This window comes from Camelina sativa, chromosome 11, assembly GCF_030686135.1.
Source record: "Camelina sativa cultivar CO46 ecotype springtype chromosome 11, ASM3068613v1".
NCBI lineage: Eukaryota > Viridiplantae > Streptophyta > Magnoliopsida > Brassicales > Brassicaceae > Camelina > Camelina sativa.
Genome location: NC_141890.1, coordinates 30,828,730 through 30,851,256, shown reverse-complemented (window position 1 = coordinate 30,851,256; position 22,527 = coordinate 30,828,730). Strand labels below are relative to the sequence as shown.

The 22,527-nt window shown below is 35.9% G+C and overlaps 1 protein-coding gene, 1 long non-coding RNA gene and 3 pseudogenes across 5 annotated transcripts; 4 read left to right on the top strand and 1 right to left on the bottom strand.

Annotated features, from left to right (window-relative positions):
• Window positions 1-2,074: 2,074 nt before the first annotated feature.
• Window positions 2,075-2,880, top strand: LOC104724509 (brassinosteroid-responsive RING protein 1 pseudogene; annotated as a pseudogene). Its single transcript, XR_015570942.1, has one exon. The product of XR_015570942.1 is annotated as a brassinosteroid-responsive RING protein 1 pseudogene (transcript).
• Window positions 2,881-5,137: 2,257 nt separating this feature from the next.
• LOC104728446 (uncharacterized) lies at window positions 5,138-7,218 on the bottom strand (annotated as a pseudogene). The gene is made up of 8 exons (XR_015572785.1): window positions 6,944-7,218; window positions 6,818-6,839; window positions 6,277-6,333; window positions 6,096-6,177; window positions 5,805-5,900; window positions 5,586-5,710; window positions 5,441-5,459; window positions 5,138-5,365 (listed from the first exon to the last, which is right to left on the bottom strand). The product of XR_015572785.1 is annotated as an uncharacterized LOC104728446 (transcript).
• A 1,361-nt stretch (window positions 7,219-8,579) lies between these two features.
• LOC104724508 (uncharacterized) lies at window positions 8,580-10,229 on the top strand (annotated as a pseudogene). Its single transcript, XR_015572952.1, has 4 exons — window positions 8,580-9,226; window positions 9,320-9,475; window positions 9,579-9,692; window positions 9,859-10,229. The product of XR_015572952.1 is annotated as an uncharacterized LOC104724508 (transcript).
• Window positions 10,230-14,433: 4,204 nt separating this feature from the next.
• Window positions 14,434-19,514, top strand: LOC147934643 (uncharacterized). Its single transcript, XR_015571611.1, has 2 exons — window positions 14,434-14,590; window positions 15,674-19,514. It is a non-coding gene; the product is annotated as an uncharacterized LOC147934643 (long non-coding RNA).
• A 1,570-nt stretch (window positions 19,515-21,084) lies between these two features.
• LOC104728445 (uncharacterized) lies at window positions 21,085-22,527 on the top strand. Its single transcript, XM_087472717.1, has 5 exons — window positions 21,085-21,562; window positions 21,607-21,689; window positions 21,792-21,795; window positions 21,842-22,119; window positions 22,315-22,527. Exons 1-5 carry the CDS (start codon window positions 21,085-21,087, stop codon window positions 22,525-22,527), a joined length of 1,056 nt encoding a protein of 351 aa, XP_087328843.1.

Here is a 22,527-nt window from a genome sequence, read left to right as displayed (position 1 = left end):
CTTTTGTAAAATGGAGTAAGCCTCACATTACCCCTCCAAACAACCCAAATACGTCCCAGGTGGTTATGCTCATAATTAGTTAATAAAGACCAATCTTTGAACACCTTCTTCCCAAGCCGTAGTACTTTTCCTTCTTTCACTCTAGTCTCCAACAAACATCCAAACTGAAACTTACCATCTTCCACCCATTTTTTGATTACGGAATGCTTTGTAGATTTATTTAGACCGCACAAATTCCAAAAGAACATAGACATTTTAGTTTGATTTATGAGTGTTTCTCTTTCTCTGATCTTTGATGAATCACCTTATGAGCTGTTTTTGATTCCCGCGGTAGAGAGGGACGTAACAAGGACTCACTAGCTCTATCCAGAGCCCTGTTCTCTTGTTCCGAATGCACAGAAAATTCTACAGACTCCTCAACCGGCCGAGACCGATCAGAAATCTTCTCTTTGTCTCTCTCCCGTTCAAATCCCTGACCCTCCTCTGTCACCTCTGTTTCCCCTGTTTCCCATGTTTTGTTTGTGTCCTCTAGTTCCTCAGTTTCCTCCAATACCGCAAAAGTGTTAGAAGAAGTAGTTACTAGAGTATTCGTTAAACCTACCAGTTTCTTTCCTGGACTCAAACTAGTACGAGGCGTTATCCAACCCGCATGATCCTTCTCTTCAACACCCTTAGCCGTCTCCCCAATTGTGTTTGATATTGTTGTTGACAAAAGTATTGGTGCAACCACTTCCTCTGTCAAAGATGTGGTTGTCACTGGGACTGTGACACCCTCTGCAACTCCCTTTGAGGGCGTAGTATCAGTGATCGGTGCAGTAACAAGACAAGTCGAGTTTAGATGCCCCATTTACTGTAACCAGTACATCTTGGAGGTAACCAAGGGTAAGAATATTGAACCGTTGATTCCAACTCACCTTCCTCCTCTCCCATGAAAACATATTCGTTTGGTAGTTCTCTAGTTAAATCCGCTTCAACCAACATTTGTGCTTCATCAAAGTTAGCACAGGATTCAGTCTTCGGATGCAGACGAATAGGCTTCCTCACCACACTAAAAAGAAACTCCAAACCTTTCTCTGTGAAAAGCGTTGGTGAAATTAAAAAAAAAAAATAGTCAAATCAATAGATGATTAGACGTAGAATTGGAATTGAGATGACCGAACCATCTGTCTTCACCTCACATTTCTATGTCGTGTGCGGCTGCACATAGATACACCAATAAGTGTGTAAAAACATTAATTTTCTATATTAAGGAAAATTTGAATACCACCATTCATAATCCAAATTCTTGTATAGTCGCTAATTTATTTAGACATGTGTAAATCCAATATATGCACATATAAGTTGGTATTGTAGTTGTATAAAATACGAGGGACAAAGACAAAATATGATGTTGAAATTGCACTAAAATGAAGCCTAAGAACAAAACTGTTGTCGGCTCCATCTTTTTTTTGTTATGTTTTCTTCTGATAATATTCCAAATTTTATGCTACTGTAACTTTGATTCGTGGAACCATCTGAAACCATTTAAATCTCTCTTTTTCTTTTGTCAATAAAACCATTCAAATCCATTTTGTCCCCACCTTCATGTTTTCTTCTGTACAATTTCCTGTAGTTTTATGCCTTTTATCATTTTCTTTCCTTTTTCCTCCAAATGTTTTTGTTAGTTTGATTTTGTGACGAGTATGATTAGTTTGGCATATAAACAAAGATAAATACTTCTTTAGGAAAAAAAGAAAGGAGGTTAAGTTCTTTAACTGGTCTGCCCAACTCTAACAATTTGAGTTAAAAATTAAACGTTATCTAAAAAAACATATTTAGATTTGGTACCTGAAAATAATTTTGCTGTGAAGATAACGAAACTCAAGCGACCAAGTGATGATACACGACGGCATTTGCATTATTTGAAATTTATTTAATAATGAAAAACCTATAATTAGTAGTAGTAGTTACTAATTAATTTATGTAAGTGTGTGTTATGAAAAACATAATTAAAAAAAATAGAAAGCATATGTCACTGACCCACGTGTATATATATATCCCACTCTTCTCTACCTTTGTTTTCTAAACGCTCTCTATCTCTCTCTACATCTTTAGCTTTCTCTCTCTAACGGCGAAGCCATGGGTTACCCGGTGGGCTACACTGAGCTCCTCCTACCAAGAATCTTCCTTCACTTACTCTCTCTTTTAGGCTTAATCCGAACACTCATAGACACAGGTTTCCAGATATTGGGTCTACCCGACTTCCTCGAATCCGACACGGTTTCATCTTCATCATCTTGGCCGGAACCACCGTATATTTCCACGGCGGCGGTGCATCATCACCAAGAAAGCTCGTATTTTTTCCCAGTAGCGGCGAGGCTAGCCGGGGAAATCTTACCGGTTATCAGATTCTCGGAGCTAAACCGACCCGGATTCGGATCCGGATCCGACTGCTGCGCCGTGTGTATCCACGAGTTCGAGAACGAGGACGAGATCCGACGGCTGACGAACTGCCAACACATATTTCATCGGAGCTGTTTGGACCGTTGGATGATGGGTTATAATCAGATGACGTGTCCGCTTTGTAGAACGGCGTTTATTCCTGAGGAGTTACAGGTTGCTTTTAACCAACGTGTTTGGTCTTAATCTGAACTTCTCTCAGAATCAACTTAGAATCTTTTTTTCTTTATTTTATTTTATTTTTTCTACAAATTAATGAGAATCTTTTGTAATTTTTTTGTCGTTCTTGATTTAAAATCTTTAGTTGGGTTAATTGAGTGGTTGATATGTATGTAAATCTATAATTATAGGTGGTGCCAAGTAAATTAGAAGAAGGAAATATGTATTATCCACTGAGGAAAAGAAAAAAAAAAAAGGAAATGAAAAGTTTAGTTTTTACTATTTATAGACTTTTTATTTTATATTTTAACTCCAACTTTGGAGGGAGGAAATGATAATTTATCACAAGTTGACAAAATAGTGATACTTTTAGTCTGACCTTTCTTTGGAGCCTTGTTGACCTGATATTTATTAATAAGGGATTTTAGTACTCTTAATTCAAAAATGGTTCTTACAGTTTTATTGTGATAAAGATCATGTTCAGTACTGAACCAGAGTATTTGGATAGCCTTAAAATCATTGCCACGACCCATTTTAACTATTTTAAACAGAAATTACGTTTAAAGTCTTTATCATATTAAAATTCTTCAGTGTTCTTTTCTTTTAAAATATATAATGATCATGACCAGGTTTTGTCATGACCAGGTTTTTTCTTTTGAGAAACTTACATACATAATGACCAAGTGCACAATAGAACTTTCTTTGCGTTGAGGTCTTCGCCTGTGACCATTTAAATTACTCGTACATGGTTACAAAATGTGGATACAGATATACCGTAAAAATATGGGCTACATACATGGTTATGTATGATTTATTTCATACAGACGGGACATTCATGCTGCCACGAAGCATTCGCCGAACACATCTTGATGATGACTACTAGAGAATCCTCTGTTCTCAGTTCACAAACAACAAGCACATTAAACCATTGTACTGATTCTCTCAGCTCAGCCCATAATCCAACCATCTTATTCGTTCTCTAGGACTTCATTGTTAAGATTAGTAACATGGTTTTTATTTTATTTTAGCGTTAAAATATTTTGAAAAGACAAACTCATGGTTTACCGTAGTTTTCTGATCCTTTCATGATGCAAATTAGGTGTGATTAGATATATAATTTATAAGATATTTTTATATACGATATATTTTTGTAAGCGTACACACTAGTCTCAACTCTCAACGAATTAGAAATGGAGAGTCCACACAGAGAGCTCCAGACGTTAAGCAAAGAAGGCTTCTCCTTAAGTGGAATATGCTCAGCTGTTGCCAAGTGGCGTTCGTAGGATTGTCTGCGCAGCTTTGGGTCCTTAGTTTTTCAATCAAACCCCAATTAGGGAAAAGCCCCACACGCTCCTAATCATTTTAAGCTTTCCGTTACTATTACACCATCAAAGTAACAAAGACCTTTTTCAAGAAGTGATAATTGCTTGCTTCTATTGATAAATGATACTACTCCATATTTATAGACAAAGATATATAGTAGAACTATATAATTGCAAGAAGGAGAAGAATGGTGAAACCAAACGATAAATTATGTGAACGAAAAAAAAATGTTACTTAACTGTAACTTGTAACGCTAAGTTTTGTAATGACTTCTTTTTCTTAGAGATTACTGAGTAACACTAATTAATATTTTGTTGATATATAATAAAAATTTCTTGAAATATCAGAAAAAAATCTACAAGACTCATACTATTTTTTAAAATCTGTAGGTCGGTTTAATATAACAAAACATGAATTTATTATATATATTCAACGAGAGTTTTAGTTTAGTTGTACGAAGTTGATGACTAAGTATTTTGGAAAAAAATTGTAGAAGAAAAAAGTATTGTTCGGTAGACACGTTACTATTTAGAGAAAGTCTAATAAGAATACTGATTTAACATTGACGATTACTTTGCAACTTTGAGTCATTTAAAGGCAAAATGAGCGATTAGATGGTGGGATTGACCCTCTTTGACTAGAAAGGCTAAAGGCAAGAAAAAGGATGCTCGAATAATTAGCACTAATAGCTATAATTTTAGTGTCACGAATTATCATATATTTAAATCTCCTAATCAAAAGCTCACATCCTCCAATGGATCCACGGTGGAACGTACCCTTGTTTATACAAGTTGTCAATCGGTAATACCTAAACCGGTTTGGTAGACCAACAAATCTTTAAAACAGAGAATCATTACCGGAACGTATAAATTTAAACATGGATAATCATACACTAAATCACCAAGTCCACATCTAACATATATGGGTTTATAGAGTTAGTGGTTCATCTGATAAGAGAAAAATCGAAAATCGATGAGACAACAAACCGGATATTATACTTGCAAAGTAATCACAACATACCAAAGATGATGATAAATTGATAACTCAACAATGTCAACTTCCTGCAGACCGGTCTAGATCATGTTACAACTCCATTAGATGATTGAGATATCGGTTATGGTTCCTGCTTTGAGGGATATCCCGGTGCTGGCGGATAACCCGGTGATGGTGGATAGCCTGGTCCAGGATGTGGATAGCCTGGAGCAGGAGGGTAACCATGACCAGGAGGTGGATAGCCCGGTCCAGGAGGTGGATACCCTGGAGCAAGTGGGTAACCATGGCCAGGCTGTGGATAATAATGCTGGGGATAACCAGTGGCTGGAGGGTAACCGGCATAGGGAGGGACTGGTTGATCAATGCGAGACATTTGCTGAGCCGGTGGCACTGACATTGGTTGAGAACTAATCAAACCATCTCTTTTGTCCATCTCAATCTTGTGTTGTGTCTGCAAGCAAACAAAAGAGATTGGTTTTTGGCATACTAAAAATAAAATAAATGTGAAAAAACTCTATCAGTGTACCTGCATACACGCACAAACCCTGCAAAAATCAAGACCAGAGTACACAATCAGCAATAATAAACATTTGGCATATGTCTTTTGTGATGTAGCCAAACCGTTTCAGCGACATGTGGAAACAGAGGAAAGGATTATACAATATACATACGTGCAATAGACCATATCCGCCAAGCAAGAAAGAAGCTGAGAAGCTTCAGAGAGTTCATCACTTCCAACAATGCAAGCGACAAGAGAGAAAATGCAAGCGATTTGGTTGAGGCAGAACATAAATCCCTGCAAAACAACGAAAGTACAAGGGTAAAACGTTAGCACACACAAAGATGTATTCGCCGGAAAGTGAAAACAAAGAGGGAAAACTAGGGAGTACAATTATGCAATTGTCGCATTTTGTTGTATGGATGTTGAATTCATCTTGCAGCATAAAACGAGTGGAGGCCACCGAGTTTCCAAAACAGAGACACACCTGAAGATCATTAAAAGAGTGATATCTTAACCAAAACAAATCAAGATTTCAGGTGAAAGATTCTATCACAAGAAACTAAAGATTCTATCACAAGTTATCTCATTTTGTTCATCAACATGAACATTAAGGGGCTTTATTTTGTCAATGAAAGCGCAGTTAACATTATCCAGGGACAAGGAACAGGTGATGGATTACCTCAGTGGCAAGACAAAACTGAGGGCATTTGCGTTCTCCACACTTACCACTACAAGGCATGTAACCACCACAACAAGTGTACCTTCACAAAAACATAATAAAAACGCAATACCATTATTTAAGAGAAGTAGAAGAAATAAATCTCATTGTTCATGTCTCTAAAGATAGTAGAATTCAGTACCTTGACATGTCATTGTAAAGTGCTCTTTTCCGAAGTAAGTATGAAACGCAAGGTCCACTACAATCAGAATGAATAGCAGATTTAGATGTGAACCAAAGACATACGGTTATACAGTGACAAGACACATTTGTGTATCCATCACCAAAGGTTCTCATCTATTACAAGGAGTAACAATTGGATCATTTAATAACATCAAGAAGCTTATTATAAAACCTATCACAGAAGTTGAAACCTATCACATTTGAAAATATATGTTAGAGTTCGAAATCTTTGTAGAATTCACTGATTTTGAAATTATGTATATATTAGAGGTTTCAACTAGCATATCCAAATCCGTTCCTATTAACAACGTTGATTAGTATTATTTTTTTATTTTTTATTTTCAAACCAACGTTGATTAGTATTTATACACTTGTATATTAAAGAAAACAAAAAAACTCAAGATTATGATCAGATTCGTGAAAATTCTATTTCTAGTTCTATATTCAACAGAGCCACAATCAAGAGTTTATTAATGAAATTGAGAGTGATGAACACTTACCAAAAACACGAGAAGCAACAATCTGCAGAAACCATATTAAGAAAAGAACAAAAAAGCGTGAATTATTTTGATCAATTCTTTAACCAAATAAAGATAAACATTCAAATATAGCGAGAGATAAATTACATGGAGTATCGGCCGTGACGGTGCTCATTAGATCGGAGTGCCATAAATTCCGGTAATTTTGCCGGAGTTGCATCTTATCAAGCTTATCCTGCGACCTCGCCATGATTTTGATAAATTTACACACGAACAAAAATCACAAAATACCCACAAAACAAATTTTCTTACTAATGAAAATTCCACAAAAAAAATTAGAAAATGGTAACAATATCAAGTAAGCGTTACACGCGCTTAACATTCAATTTTTTTTTCTTTGCTTGATTTGGTAACAAACGAAACTCTTTTACAAACTTCTTTTTACTCCTTTACCCTTTTTCTTTTTATGAAATGAAAGACTTTAAAATTTAATGTCTAGACTTAAATTTCGCTCTTCTCGAGTTTTTATTGGTTGAATGGAAAACTCTTTGACCCAATGGAAATTCCGAAATTTCAGAACAAATAAATATCTCATTTGACAGTTTAACCCTTTTCAAATGTTCTTTCACATTATTTAAAGATGCACTTGATGGACATCCCATATAATACTTACTCAAGGGGTTGTCTGACTTATTTTACACTTTCAGGCTGCATCTAGTCTCATGAAGCTAGGCTCTTCTGGCATTTAAGCTAGGATGCATCTAGTCCTCCTCATGCTAGGTCGTATAATATTATGCTCATGCTAAGACCAACCAGATTTTGAACGCATGACGGCAGCATAATTTGATAGTTTACTAGAAGTGAATGGTATATTACAGATGATTGAATTTATGTTAGCATCAGAGGAAGTCATTTTCCATTGTGTATGATGGTGTGCCCAAAACATCATATAAAGGAATATTGGTGTTCCGAATCCATACTAGAAGACGTGTAGTTGGACCAGATTTTGTAGTGGCAGTTTCGAATTTGAAATTTCCTGATGCAAAACTAAACAAGAATCCTTTTAGACCTTTGAAGGGTCCGGCTTAAACAGATTTCAGGTTTTCTTGACTTCTATATACGCAAATGCACCACCTCCATGTACTATATTATGCTCCATATTACCATGAAATTCTCATTTTCGACGATGGTGAGAATATCTTTGTGACCATTAATGAGAAGTGATTTTGTTAGCATCTTTGTGGCGCAACAGTCTCATTTGCAATCCACAACTTCTTCTTCTTCAATTCTCGGGAAAGGCAAAGGGTCCATGTATAGGATTAAATATTACTGACTAAAAAACAAATTAGCTGCAAATAAACAAAATGTTGATCATAACAAAAAATTCTCTCGAATATTTTCAACTACACTTTAAAATATTTATCTAATCTAAAAGTACATTTTCAACAGCAATGCAAATAGCCGAATTGGATTCTAAAACGTAAGAATTGAATAGTAATATAACAACAACCAAAAGGAGCTTTTGCACACATCATACATCAAAAAGACAGAGAGACCAAGTAGATTCTAAAAAATAAACTATTTGGACGTAAAGCTTTTGGGTTCAAAATGTAATAATACAAAACCTTATATGCCAATCCGTAAATTCAAAAACATATAAGGATGTATTAATAAAACTCATATTTTCTACCGTTATAAATACAACAATATCGCCCACCAGACAAAAGAAACTGCACCTGTCATGTCTTGGTTCTGAAACAGAGAAACCGAAGAACATAAAAAAAAAAACACATCTTTTGTGAAAAAATTTCGAATTTTTACTTGCCATTTTTGGTAAAACAAAAACACATCAAGAAACAGAACATAAACAGAGTATTTTTACTTACTTGTTCACCACTACAAAGATAAAAATGGCTACTTCTTCAGATCTTTATATCTTTGATGGTTCATCTTCATCTTCTTCTTCAATATTCCGAAACTCAAGTCCAGAAATGTTTTCTTCAGACACAACAACAACAACTACAGATCTGTTCTGTAATAGCGAACTCTACTCTGTTGATTTTGACCATTTCACCCCACAAAACATCCTCTCTTCATCTCCTCCAAGTGATCTTCTCGGAACTTTAACTCTCTCTCAGCAAATTCCCACCGGAATGTATCCAAGCTTCTCAGATTTCGAAATCTCCGACGCCGTCCAAACAGAGAACTTCTTCGATCAGACGTCGTCAATGGCACGAAGCTACAGTGCAATAGAGAATGCAGGGAGATATATGCAGAGAAGCTTTAGCAGCAACTCGGTCGAAGGGAAACCAAATCAACAACATTCCGGTGATGGATTCTTCAAATCTTCATTACAATACCTTGAGCTCGCCGGAAAATGCCTTCTTTTCTGGTCAGATGCGACGAGTCTACAGCACAGGAGATTTACAGGTCTCTGTTTTGTTGCTCTGTTTTTTTTTTACGTTGCACTGTATGTAATTATACTAAAAGATTTGATTTTTTTTTATATATATTGGTATTCAGAACAATTTCGAAATGCAGAGATCGTCGGAGAAGGCGACCGTATCCGAGGAACATAATAACTTCAAGGTAGGGCGTTATAGTGCAGAAGAACGTAAAGAGAAAATATCAAAGTATAGAGCTAAACGAAACCAGAGAAACTTTACCAAAACTATTAAGGTAACAATATTATCATTACATTTTTTAAAAAAATTGATGGCTTTGTATTCATATTTTTTGGTTACAAACTTTTCTTTGTGTTTTGGATGGAAACAAAAAATAGTATGCATGCCGGAAAACATTGGCGGACAGTAGACCTCGAATACGTGGTAGATTCGCACGCAATGACGAAGTTGTAGAAATCCCCAACATTGAAGACGATGACTCCGACCTTTGGGTATATATCATATTCATAAAACTAGTTTTGTATATATCATAAATATTTTTTTTCATCATATATATATAAACTTAATTGCAAAGAAAAACATTATAGTATAGTAAAGTTGTCAAAGTATGTTATGATTAATAATTTGATCTCTTAGTATTGAAATAATGGTGGGCAGAAATTGGATGGGCTGCATGAGAAAGAGGAAGCTTCTATGACTATGAGTAGCTTTATGGTGCAACAGCCTCTTTTGCAATACTCAGCTTCTTCTACCTTTTTCTGGTGAAAGACTCTAAATTATAAGACGAAGGGTTCAATATTTTTTTCACTTTCTTTGAAAGACTCATCTGAATGGAAAATTTCTGATATATAAGTCGAGTTCAGTTGATCGTTTTAATTGTATTGTATATTATTGCATCAGAAAAAACATCAATAAAACTGATATATTTTAGAAAAATGTAACATATACTAATAAATTACATTGTATTTGTTTTTTGTTATTTTTTTCTTCTGTATTGAAAATGACTTGTCAGTTTGTTCTTACGGCCTTACCTGTTTCGTGCAAGTGTTCGAATTTAATAATTTAATGTCAGCTTATGCAAAAATCCTTGACCCAGATAGAAGATTCTTTCATATGATGTCAATTTTTATAAGATTTTGATTAGTGGACTGAAAATTCGAATTTTTGATGCTATTTATCATGAAACAATAATAGTATTATTTAATTATCCCAACCATAGAGGATCAAGATCCTCTTTGGTTAGAGCATGTGTATTGGTGTAGGACAATTTTTGGTCCTTCAAATATATTAATCTTATTTTGAGAATTTCTTAAGTGTGGTATGAGTATTGGTGTACTTCAGAGTTGGTCCCCTGGAAAAAATAATAGTATTTTTAATTTAAAAAATTAATTATTTAAATTAATAAATAAAAACATATTAAAGTTTTAATTTAAATAAATCATTTAACATTGACATTAAAAACATAAAAAAATTAAAAAGTTACAAAAACTTGGAAAAAAAACAAAATATACAATTAAAACATGAAAGATAAAATACATAAACCATACAAACATCAAAGATAAAAACAAACATTTTATTCAATTCATAGAATTTTTTTTAATTAATCTTCATTATCTGGAAGATGTCCGAAGTTAGTCCAAATATGCTCAATCAAATCTTTTTTTAACCGTTCATAAGAAAATTACAAAGTTACAAAAACTTGAAAAAAAATAAAACATACAATTAAAACATTAAAAATTAAAAACAGTTTTATTCAATCCATAAAATTAAAAACCAAAAAAAAAAAAAAAAAACCCAAACAACACCAACCACACAGATGCTGCCACGTGTAATGAAGGACACAGCAAAAAACGTCCCATATTAAGAAACGTCCTATACAGATGCTGCCTTTTTTGATTTATTTAAAAACAAAAAATACCGGGGGACATGCCAAATGTACGCCGTTGCATATGGTCTTAGTGCACGAAAAGCTTAAGGAATTATAATAACATTTTACCGAAAGCCAAATGACCCACTGAATAAACAAATCGACATCAAAATTCTTGTGGAGAAAAAAGTTTGCTCACAAACCCTAGCTGATTTATTTTGTCATCAATAATATATATATATATATACATATATATATATATATCGATCGACCATTACTAGAATAAAAAACCATATGTATGTGTCTTTTTTTGGTTTGACGTTTTGTTAATGTATTAGTTAATGCATATGTAGTTTTAATAAAGTATCTAATTATCTATATGTAAGATTTATAACAAAATGATATGTAAACGAGTATGACTTATGATAAAATGATTACCGATTAGTACGTAGTGATTACGTGCATGAATGATGCCTAAGCAAAGAAAAAATATGCATAGTTATTCGGATACCCTAAAATACCACAAATATGAGGTCTACTCTCAAATACTACACATAAAATAAAACTATGTTTTTCATAATCAAGATTCAAAAATTACTGTTGAGGATCTGTACAGCTAGGTGATTCAGTCATATATGTTGGTATACTTTATATGCTCGAATATAATTCGACTTTCCCCTCTGTGCAAATGGAGAAAAAACCATAAACTCCAAAAAAAAAAAAAAAGCTATAATATCATTCTCCAATCACAATTTAGATTCTGAATGCTAACACTATGTAATTATGCAAAAAGTTGATCAATCGAGAAATTCTGTATAATGTTTTTCCTAACGTTAAAATGAAGTATTTATGTTTACGCCTAAAAAAAATCATTATACCCTAAAAATAAAGGAGGGAATTTCAAATAAATTACTTTTCTTCATACTATTTTTCAAAAATGTCTCTTCTTTAAAACTAACTCTATGTAATTATGCAAAAAATTGATCAATCAAGAAATTCTGCATAATGTTTTACCCAATGTTAAAATCCAGTATTTATATTTTCGCAGTAAAAATCATTATAAAAATAAGGGAGGGAATTTCAATTATATTACTTTTTCCATACCATTTTTCAAAAATGTCTCATCTCTAAAACATTATCATAATTGCATCTAAAATCTGAGATTTACTTGAATACGTGTGTTACCTTATAAAAACATACACAAATTATATTTATATGTGTATAAAACCTTATAAATACCTAGTACCTACCATAGACATAAGTTACAAATACTTTATAAATGTTGTGAAAAACTTTATAAAATATCTTATAAAACCTTATAAATACATTATCAAATCTTATGAAACTTTACAAATACTTGGATCGAGTCGGTGAATAGTAGATACCATTAAAATTACCTTATAAGTTATAAAGCTTATAAAACTTATAAAATTTTCATATTTAATAAAATATATTTTTGAAAATAGATACACTAAAAAGGGTATTTCTCAAATGTTATCAAATAAATAGATATATTTGTTTATTTGCATAATGAATTTTTATTGTTTTACTCATAGAAAATGCAGTTTTAAAAGTAAGACAATAATTGTTTACAATAATTATTATACCATTTTCGAATAATATTTAAAACTTTCACAGATTTTTAATATATTAATATAATTTTAAGTTCATATTTAGTATGATCAAACATTACTTAAAATCTATTAAAATATCTTAAAACATTATTTCTTTATAAATACTATAAGTTTCCTTTGTTTATTTGATAGAGCTAAAAAGTAATCCAACTCTTATCATTAAGAACACTTCAGGAAGTGCACCTTTAACATAATTGGCAATTTGACTGAATAAAACTCTCTAATCGGAAAAGAGAAAGAAAACAAAAGAAGAAACGGAGAAGCTCACATGTGTTTTTTTTTTTTTTTTTTTTGTATTTAAAATTGTTTCTTTTTCCATCGTGGAGGGAAAAAAAGGGACTGAAAAAATAGCACTTCCAAGGAGGATTCATTCATTCATAATATTGTGAAGTGATTTCAAATCCTATGGACATAATTATTAGCCCATAATAATAAATTATTGAAACACAACAATTATACAAATAGATAAATATTACTAATCATGACTTAGACACAAAGTAGCTTCAAGTTTCAAAAAGATCCAAGTATTGGGCGGCATGTTCCCCCTATATATATGTCACTCACTAGCTTAGTAATAATAATCAACTTACTATCTTCTTTAGTGTTTGAATTAAATTAAATCAAGTTGTTTTTGTTTCTTTGTAAAAAAATCTGTGGTTTGGCTCGATTAATCGATATAAAATTGAATTTAGTTGAAGTACACGTTAAGTTACCACATTGTATATTCATATGTTAATCGTAAAATTTGGAATTAGTCTACACATTAGTCTTGTTTGGTTGGTTAAAATTTTGGCTTAATAGCGTTTTCCCCCCTAATATATTAATGTAGGAATCTTCATTACTTAGTTGATGCTTGTAAAAGGCAGTTTTCTCGATAATTCCAGTCAGATATATTTCTACAAATCATGTTGTGGAAAATCGAGAAAACAAAATAAAACAAAGGCTTTAATCTTTATTATAGCTTACAAGAATATTTGAGATGATAAGAGGAAACTACACCTGTACAATCTATCTCATCAAGAAAAGCAATATATAGACATAAGTTAAAAAAAAAAGAAGAAGAAGATGAACTATGAGCATTAATAAATAGTCTTCGAATATTGTAACATTTATAGATACATAAATCCATTACATTATGGGATTCGTGTCATTTATAAACCATTCCAATCTTAAATCTGACAAATTTCTATTACAATTAGTAAATATATTCAAATAATGTAAATGTTTCCGTCTATTTTTTTATAATAAAGAGATTCTGAGCTTAACAGCGTATTTATAGACTTTGTTAAATATCAGCGTAATAAATATATTCGCATGTCATATATCAAAATATTTTATATAGTCTTTTTTAAAACGTTACTTGTACCGGCAATTTACAGACTTTTGTTAATGAGAATTTTTACCAATTGAGTTATTAATATTTGGTCCCATTAATTTTTAGATAGTATGCATTGCTTAAATATATATATTTAAAATTAATTAAGCAAATTAACGAAAAATGTACAACGAATATTTGTCCTAGTCTTGGACATATTAACCGAATCCGAAACCTGAACCTGAACCCAACTCGAAGTAGGTGGTTCGGTTCGAGTTTGGGAAGTATGTAAAACCCGATCGGGTGTAATGTATATTAAGTTCGGATACCCGATCAGGTTCGAGTATTATCCAAAACCCGAAATAAAATCCGATTAACCCGAACATATATCACTCGAACTAAATCCCTAAATCCCTAGTTTTACATTACTCTTTCTCTTTGCATTCGCAGACAAAAAGTGCGGTTTCTCTCTTAAAAAAAATATATAATCCCCAAATCGTCAAACTAGATACACCAAATCAAAGGGTTGTCGCATCTTCTCTTCCTTCTGAAACTTTACGGAGGAAATCAAAGGTTTTTCTTCTTTCTCTTCATCTTCAAAATTGAGATTTTGTTTTTGTAGCTGAAACTGAAACGATTGTAAAACTGGGCTCTTCATCTGAAACGATTGTAAAACTGAAACGTTTTGTTCAATTCAATTGTAAAACTGAAACGATTAGCTGAAACGATTTTGATAGATTTTACTGTGAGTTTTAGCTTTGTACGGATGGTTCTTGATTGGTATTTTTGTGTGTAAATCAAATAGAAATTGTCTTATCTTTCTTGTTGCCATGGTTTAGAGATGGGAATTTGCTAGAATCGTTTTGGTTTCGTGAATCGTTTTTTTGGCTGTGGTGTGTCCTTTGTTTCGCTCTTTGTTTCGCTCTTCTCTCTCGGTTACTGTAAATATTGAGATCGAAACCATTATCTGTATTTTGAGAAAGAGAAATGGTTGAGTAGTAGATATGTATATGAGAAACAGAGATGAATGAGTATTTTACTATTTTGTCTCTGTCTTTGGAGTGTATTGACGAGGAAAAAAAAAGTATGGAAGTGCATTGTCACTTTTGTTTGCATGGACTTGGATTTGTTTCACGAAACTAGCTTAGTATAAATCAGAAACTTATGAGCTATAAGGAAAAGGAACTGGTTTTCTTCTTTTGATTACGAATTTTCTCAATGGACCTGGCTTTTTTTGTCTACAACTCTACATGACTCTACTGGTTTTCCAGGTTTACTACTTACTGTCTCATTTTGTTAGTTCAATCTTTATTGCTAGAGCTTTTGGTGTCTTTTTCTTTGCTCATCTACTTTTGATTCAATGTGTAAATTATGTAGACCACAATAGTAAGCTTTTTTGGTTTTTAAGAAAAGTTTATAAGATTGTGTGATTTGTGATTGGTATCATTGTGAGCTTACCAGGGTGTGTTTTGTTGCTGTCCTATTCGTTTCTTATTTTTGTTTTCACCTATTGAGCATTTCGTAGCCCTCTTCTCTCTTTGTCTATTGTTTTGTGTTTTATTGATGATGCATTAGTGTACTCAAGTTTGTTTAGCTCTCTATTTGTTTAGCTATTTGTTTGGTTATAGTTGCTAATGATTTACTTATGATTTGCAGATGGATTCATCATCTCCAAATTTTGATGATGACGAGAGAGATATACACGAAGAAGAAGAGGTTCTAACACCCGAGTCTAATCGAAGGAGCAAAAAGAAACAGACTCGTAATAGCGGATCAGAGTCTGAGCAGCCTGAGTCTAAGATCCAAAAGACTCTCAACCCAAGATCAAATGTATGGCAACATTTCACAAGAATGAAGGACAATCGTTACAAATGTAACTGCAACTACTATGGAAAGGAATTCAGCTGTCCATGCGGCCATGCCTCTTTCTTTGGCTGATGGTGTCTTTAATAACATATGTTTGATCAAGATGTATCCCAAAAGATGTATTAATCATGTCGCCGGTGAACTGCAATCCGCCTGATTCACCAAAATTGCTGGTGCCGCGTCGTCTGCCACATCGCCAAAAATGTTGCCTGACTCTCCTGGGATCTCAGCCAACCAGCTGATTCCTGCAAATCAGTCCCTCTGGTGACTGATGAAGTAGCAATCGAAAACCCTAGATCTGAAAACCCTAGATCTGAAAATTTGGGGGAAGCAGCTGCAAATGCCAATACTACGACTAATGTACCTGCTATCGTACCCGTGAATCCCACTTGTGGCCAAAGTTAAACTGTCTCAGAAAGTCCTCCAGTGATGCCAGCCAAAACCTCGATTAATGCTGCCATTCCCGAGCCAACGACAAAGTCCCCCTGGCGAGATTTGGTAAAAGGTGACACCGTTCAGTTGGAAAAGAAGGGTACTCCATTCACGCTTGAATCAGGTGAGGTATGTGTTACCATCCCTAATTCGGTCATCGAGAAAAACAAGAAATCTTGGGATAGTTTCATCCTTGGTTAATTTTATGAAGAACCTCCTCATCGAGCAGCCGTTCATGCCATTCTCAATGGCATCTAGAGCAAACAACGCAGAGACATCACTGTATCAAAGATGGAAGGTCACTCGTTTTTATTTAAGGTGCCTTGTCCGATTGCAAGACGAAGGATTCTGACTCAAGCTTTATGGTAGGTTGGTGGTCAAACTATGTTCGTTGCAAAGTGGTCTCCGGATGTCGTTCCAAAGAAGCCAGAGCTATCCATGGTCCCAGTGTGGTTAGAGTTTCATGGAGTACCATTGGAGTTCTTCAACAGGGAAGGATTGGAACATATTGCTGGACTTTTCGGGCATCCGGTATGTCTGCATCCACAAAATGAGAAGCTTATCAACATTGAGGTTGCCAAAGTGTATACGGTCATTGATCCACGTAAGCCTCTACCAGAGGCTGTAAATGCTCGTTTCGAATCTGGGAAGATCAAAAGAATTATTGTCACCAGTCCCTGGCTGCCCTCATTGTGTAGTCACTGTAAGAGTGTTGGCCACACAGTCTCCCACTGTACAAAAGCTCCGCCGACCAGTAGCTTTTGTGGATCCGTAAAACATTCCTCTAAGGCATGTCCACGCTCTGCTCAAGCTAATAAGAATGGTAAAGCACCAATCCAGAGTCAGCTTCCCATTGTGGAAGTCACTTCTACGGCGCCTCGATCGGGACCTCACCAAAAAAATGCAACCTGGCAACCGATAAAAGCTGGCAAAAAGCCAGACTGTTTTGTGCAGCAAGGAGGTGCATCTACCTTGGTGGCGACCAACGTTCCTCTCACGAACCCAACACCTACTGCACCTGTGAATTACCAGCAGAATCTTGATGTAGAAAAGCTCTGCATTGATCTAACGGTAAAATTATTTCACAATTAGTATCAAACCGCGGATGGAGGAGGTTTGTATCAGGCTGACTCTGACCCTGACAGTATATCTGGAGATGATGACAACCCTGAAGAAGATGCAGATAGGTTTCTACGGGTAATCTCTAAGAGAATGCAGAAAAAAGGAAATACGAGCCAGGGCTGGAGGCCCTCCAATCCTCTAATCCAATATCCCCTTGATAAATATTTTTTGTCGTAATGTAAGAGGTCAAAATGATCCTGTAAAGAGGAGAAGTTTTCAGAATTGGGTTAAGGTTTATAAACCTTGTTTTGGTGGGATTATAGAGACCCACGTTCACCCAGAGAAGGCATCATATAGTCTCGCGCGCTCTTCCTGGGTGGTTTTTTGCGGATAATTATGAATTCTCACAGCTTGGGAAGATATGGGTGGTTTGGCATCCTTCGGTAAAGGTTACTATTTTATCTAAGTCACTTCAAATAATTACCTGTCTAGTGAACCTCCCTTTTGTTACTCAAGATTTGGTGGTCTCCATCGTCTACGCTTCTGCAATAAGCAGCGAGAAAAGATTGGCCTTATGGTCAGAGCTGCAACAACTTGCAGATTCAAACATTGTCACGAACAGGCCATGGCTAGTTACAAGAGACTTCAACCAAATTCTATCCCCGGAGGAACACTCTAATCCCAGCACAAACATGCCAACAAGAGGAATGCGAGATCTCAATCAATGTCTAATAAATTCTCATCTCACAGATCTTCCATTCTGCGGTAATGCTTTCACATGGTCAAACAAGCATGCCATAGATCCGATTTCGAAGAAGCTGGATAGAATCTTAATCAACGATGAGTCGATGAAAGGAGTTTTTGGAGAACCTGGTTTCTCGGATCACAGCCCTTCATGCGTCTTCTAGACACTGGTAAACCAAAGATTCAGAAACCCTTCAAATTTCTAGCTTTGTTGAACTGCAATGAGGAGTTTGGGCCTTTAATCAAGCTATGGTGGCAAGCTTTGTCTTTTGATTGCTCAAAAATGCTCATGGTATCTAAAAAGCTCAAGGCCTTGAAGAGGGTAATTAAGGACTTATGCCATGACAACTACTCGGCTTTGGAAAAAAGGACACGTGAAGCTTTTGAGAATCTTCAGACTTGTCAACAAACTCTATTGGCCTCTCCTTCTACTCTCTCGTCACATCTAGAGAAAGAAGCTCATATGAATTGGTGCATATTATCTGCAGCGGAGGAATCATATTTGAGACAAAAATCCAGAATTTGCTGGCTGGAAAATGGTGATAAGAACTCGAAGTTCTTTCACAGAGTTGTGTTGTCTCGCCAAGGCCAAAATCAAATCCTTTTCTTGCTCAATGACAATGATCAAATGGTGGAGTCGAAACTTGGGATTCAACAACTAGCGATGGACTTTTACAGAACCCTCCTCGGTAGCAAAGGACCAATTCAAGCACCGTCTATTGATGTGATTGCAGATATTATTAGTCAGCAATGCTTTGAGTCCGCGTTCCAGATTCTCTCCAGTCCGTTTACACTAGAGGAAATAAAGTCAGGGTTCTTTTCATTGCCAAAAAATAAAGCTCCGAGGCCAGATGGATACAGTGCAGAATTCTTTACTGCTCATTGGGGCACAGTCGGAGCTGACATGATAGCAGCGGTTATGGAGTTCTATCACTGAGGACAGATTCTCAAACAATGGAATGCCACTCTGCTGACATTGATCCCTAAAACGCCAAGTGCCTCAAGAATGACGGAGTTTAGACCTATTGCCTGTTGTAACTCAGTCTACAAGGTGGTGTCGAAGCTCCTGGCTAATAGTCTCAAGACAGTGTAATACTAGGATTTTTGTGTCTATCCTAGCAGGTTCAATTAACCTTATGCAGTTGTAATACTTAAGGTGTCAATCCATTTGGGAAACTTTACTAACAATTGAGATGCAATCAAAATATCGCAAGTTAAGCCAATTCAAAAAGAGTGTTTTTTTTTTCTAACAATCCTAGAATGGGAAAGATACAAAACGAAAATTGAGTCACTGAACTAGAAACGAAAATGCATGACAAGAAGCGAAAATGAATAAAAACATAAACGAGTCTAAGCATGAACTAAAAGGCAAGAAACGAAACAGTCTCAAAAATGTAATAAAAATCAGAAAGAAAGAGGTCCTAAGGATGGGAGTAATTGATGTCGGTGGAGTCTCCTAGTCTACAAAGTGTTTAACATGCCACAAGCAAACCATCCCTAAACAATGAACATCACTTCTTAGCTAATCCAATCTCTTGACAGAAGCTACTCAAACTCAACCACTTCCAAACCTAGCTCTCGCTAGAGAAACATGATCAAGCATGGCATGAAAAACAAGTTCATTCACGTCAACAAACATCCTAGACAACTAATCTCTTAGGCTAGGAACGTAAGTCTCTAGCACTAGTTGGTCAGACATTTCATCGAGAAACTAGTATTTCTAACTCTAGTCCAGAAGGGAATCATACAATCAAAGCTTAAACACTCTACATCCTAAGATCCTCCACCTAATCTATCCCATCCTCAAGAACAACCGCACTACTCAGATCCGAAAATCATTATCAAGGATGCAAACACAGAAAACATTGAACCAAGCATAATAGATAGATAGAAATGAGAAGAACAACTTTGTAGAAGAAATCAAGTGCAAAAACTGAATAAACTCGGAGATGTTGGATTACAAGTCTTAGAGCGTTTTTTGGTGGCTAGGTCAAACTTTAAAAAAGAAAACGAGATAAAAGATAAGATGTCTCCGCAAAGACTTAACAAAACGTATTTATAGTAAAAACATGTAAATCCCTAAAACTTAAAACGACAAGGTGAAGCGTTGGTTTGGGAATCTCCTGAAGCGTGTAAGACGGAACGTCTTCCTGACATGTGCATCGAGTCAGAGTGGGCGACAGTGGCTCGATTGAGCAAGTGAAAGTGGCTCGATTGCTTGGGTGAGAGTGGCTCGATTGCGTGTCTGAGAGTGGCTCGATTACTGACTCGAAGGTGGCTCGATCGTCTGCGTTTCCAACGTCTCCTAGACACCTGAAATACTCTGAAATGCACAATGTATGCAAGGATGATGCAAAAACTTCCTAAACATGCAAAGTGTATAAAAAAGGTTCTAAAATGATGCAAAACGACTATTTATCCTAGCTAAGTGTATGACAAATGCATGATAATGAGATGCAAAATATAGACATATCACAGTGTTGTCGGATCTCATCTCCAACACTCAATCTGCATTCATTCCGGGAAGACTCCTTGTTGAAAATGTGTTGTTGGTAATGGATTTAGTGCAAGGGTATAATCAGAAAAATATCTCAGAGAGAGGCATGCTAAAGGTGGACTTAAAGAAGGCCTTTGATTCAGTTAACTGGGATTTCATTCTTTGCGTCCTCAAGGTGATGGGTTTCCCCCACCACTTCGTTAAGCTCATAACCGAATGCATCACTACGACCTCATTCTCGGTCTCCATAAACGGAGAAAGATGTGGATATTTCAAGGGAGCCAAGGGTTTGCGATAGGGAGACTCTATATCCCCCTATCTTTTCAGCCTTGCAATGGAAGTCCTAACCCAGATGTTGAACAAACAATACAACAACAACTCAATTGGTCATCATCACCAAGCGTTGATTCCTCAGGTAACACACTTGGCCTTCGCGGATGATATAATGATATTTTTTTATGGCAGGATGGCTTCACTCGAGAACATTACAGAATTGCTTCAAGATTTCTCTTTGTTGTCTGGTTTATCCATGAACAAAGATAAAACAGATCTATTCTTAGCAGGAGTGAACCAGGATGAAACCTCACGCATTGGCACACTTGGTTTCAACCTCGGCTCACTTCCTATTCGCTACCTTGGTCTTCCCCTGACGCATAGAAAGCTTCGAATCTATGATTACAGACCTCTGTTAGACAAGATCTCAGCTAAGTTTTCCTCTTGGTTGGCCCGTGCTCTTTCTTACGCGGGGAGAAAAGCTCTGATTACATCGGCTATCTATGGCATTGTCAACTTCTGGGCATCTGCGTTTATACTGCCAAAAGGTTGCATCAAGAGCATTGAGAGTATGTGCTCCAGATTTCTTTGGTGCGGTGATATCACTAAGAAACCAGCTGTTAAAGTTGCATGGCATTCTCTGTGTTTACCGCATGAGGAAGGAGGCCTAGGTTTTTGATGCTTTGCTCAGTGGAACAAAACCCTCTGTCTTAAGCTTATCTGGAGACTGCTAACTGCCATGGATTCTCTGTGGGTAGAATGGATGCGGAACAACAAGATAAAAGATGGGGTCTTCTGGCAAATTGATGCGAAGAAGCAAACGTCATGGACCAGGAAAACTCTCCTTCAATTGCGGCCCCTAGCTCTACAATTCTTACGATGTAAAGTGGGAAATGGCAGGAAGGTAAGTTTTTGGTTTGATTGGTGGTCACCCTTCGGTCCCCTTTTAGATTTTCTGGGAACTACAGGCCCATCTCAAACTGGCATTCCTGTTCATGAGTCTGTGGCTCATGCCTGCACATCCGAGGGGTGGCAATTACGTCCTGCAAGATCACCGCAAGCTGAACTTCTGCAAATTCATCTGACATCACTAACTCTTCCAACACTGAGCTGTGAGCTGGATCGTTATACCTGGAAAATTGAATCTGAGGAGCTGGATCACTTCAGCACAAAGAAGACCTGGGAAATCATGAGACAAAGACAGAATCCACAAAGTTGGTCAAGACAAGTGTGCTTCAAAGGGGCTATTCTAAGACACGCGTTCATGATGTGGCTGATGCATCTCGACAGGCTACCCACCTGAACTAGGCTTGCTTCATGGGGAATGGAATTAGACACAGTTTGCTGCGTCTGTGGTATGCAACCGGAAAACAGAGAACATTTATTTCTTCGTTGCAATCTGAGTGAGGATTTGTGGTTACAGGTAACGAAGAGACTGGGATATAGGCCTTTTGTCTTTCACACCTGGACTGCTCTTTCAGCGTGGCTAGACAGGAAGGACTCCACTTCTTCGATAAATCTCAGGCGTCTGGTGGCTCAAGCGGTTCTATACACTATCTGGACTGAGAGGAATGCTCGACTTCACAACAACATAGCAACTTCAGCACATATCCTCTTCAAGCACCTAGACAGATAA

What these genes read in the sequence shown, in the direction of transcription:
- LOC104728445 (XM_087472717.1), top strand. Translation starts at nt 21,085, where the DNA reads ATGGCTTCACTCGAGAACATTACAGAATTGCTTCAAGATTTCTCTTTG. An exon ending in GCATGAGGAAGGAGGCCTAG is followed by an intron (nt 21,563 to 21,606) that starts GTTTTTGATGCT and finishes CTCTGTCTTAAG; the next exon opens with CTTATCTGGAGACTGCTAAC. An exon ending in CACAAAGTTGGTCAAGACAA is followed by an intron (nt 22,120 to 22,314) that starts GTGTGCTTCAAA and finishes TTGTGGTTACAG; the next exon opens with GTAACGAAGAGACTGGGATA.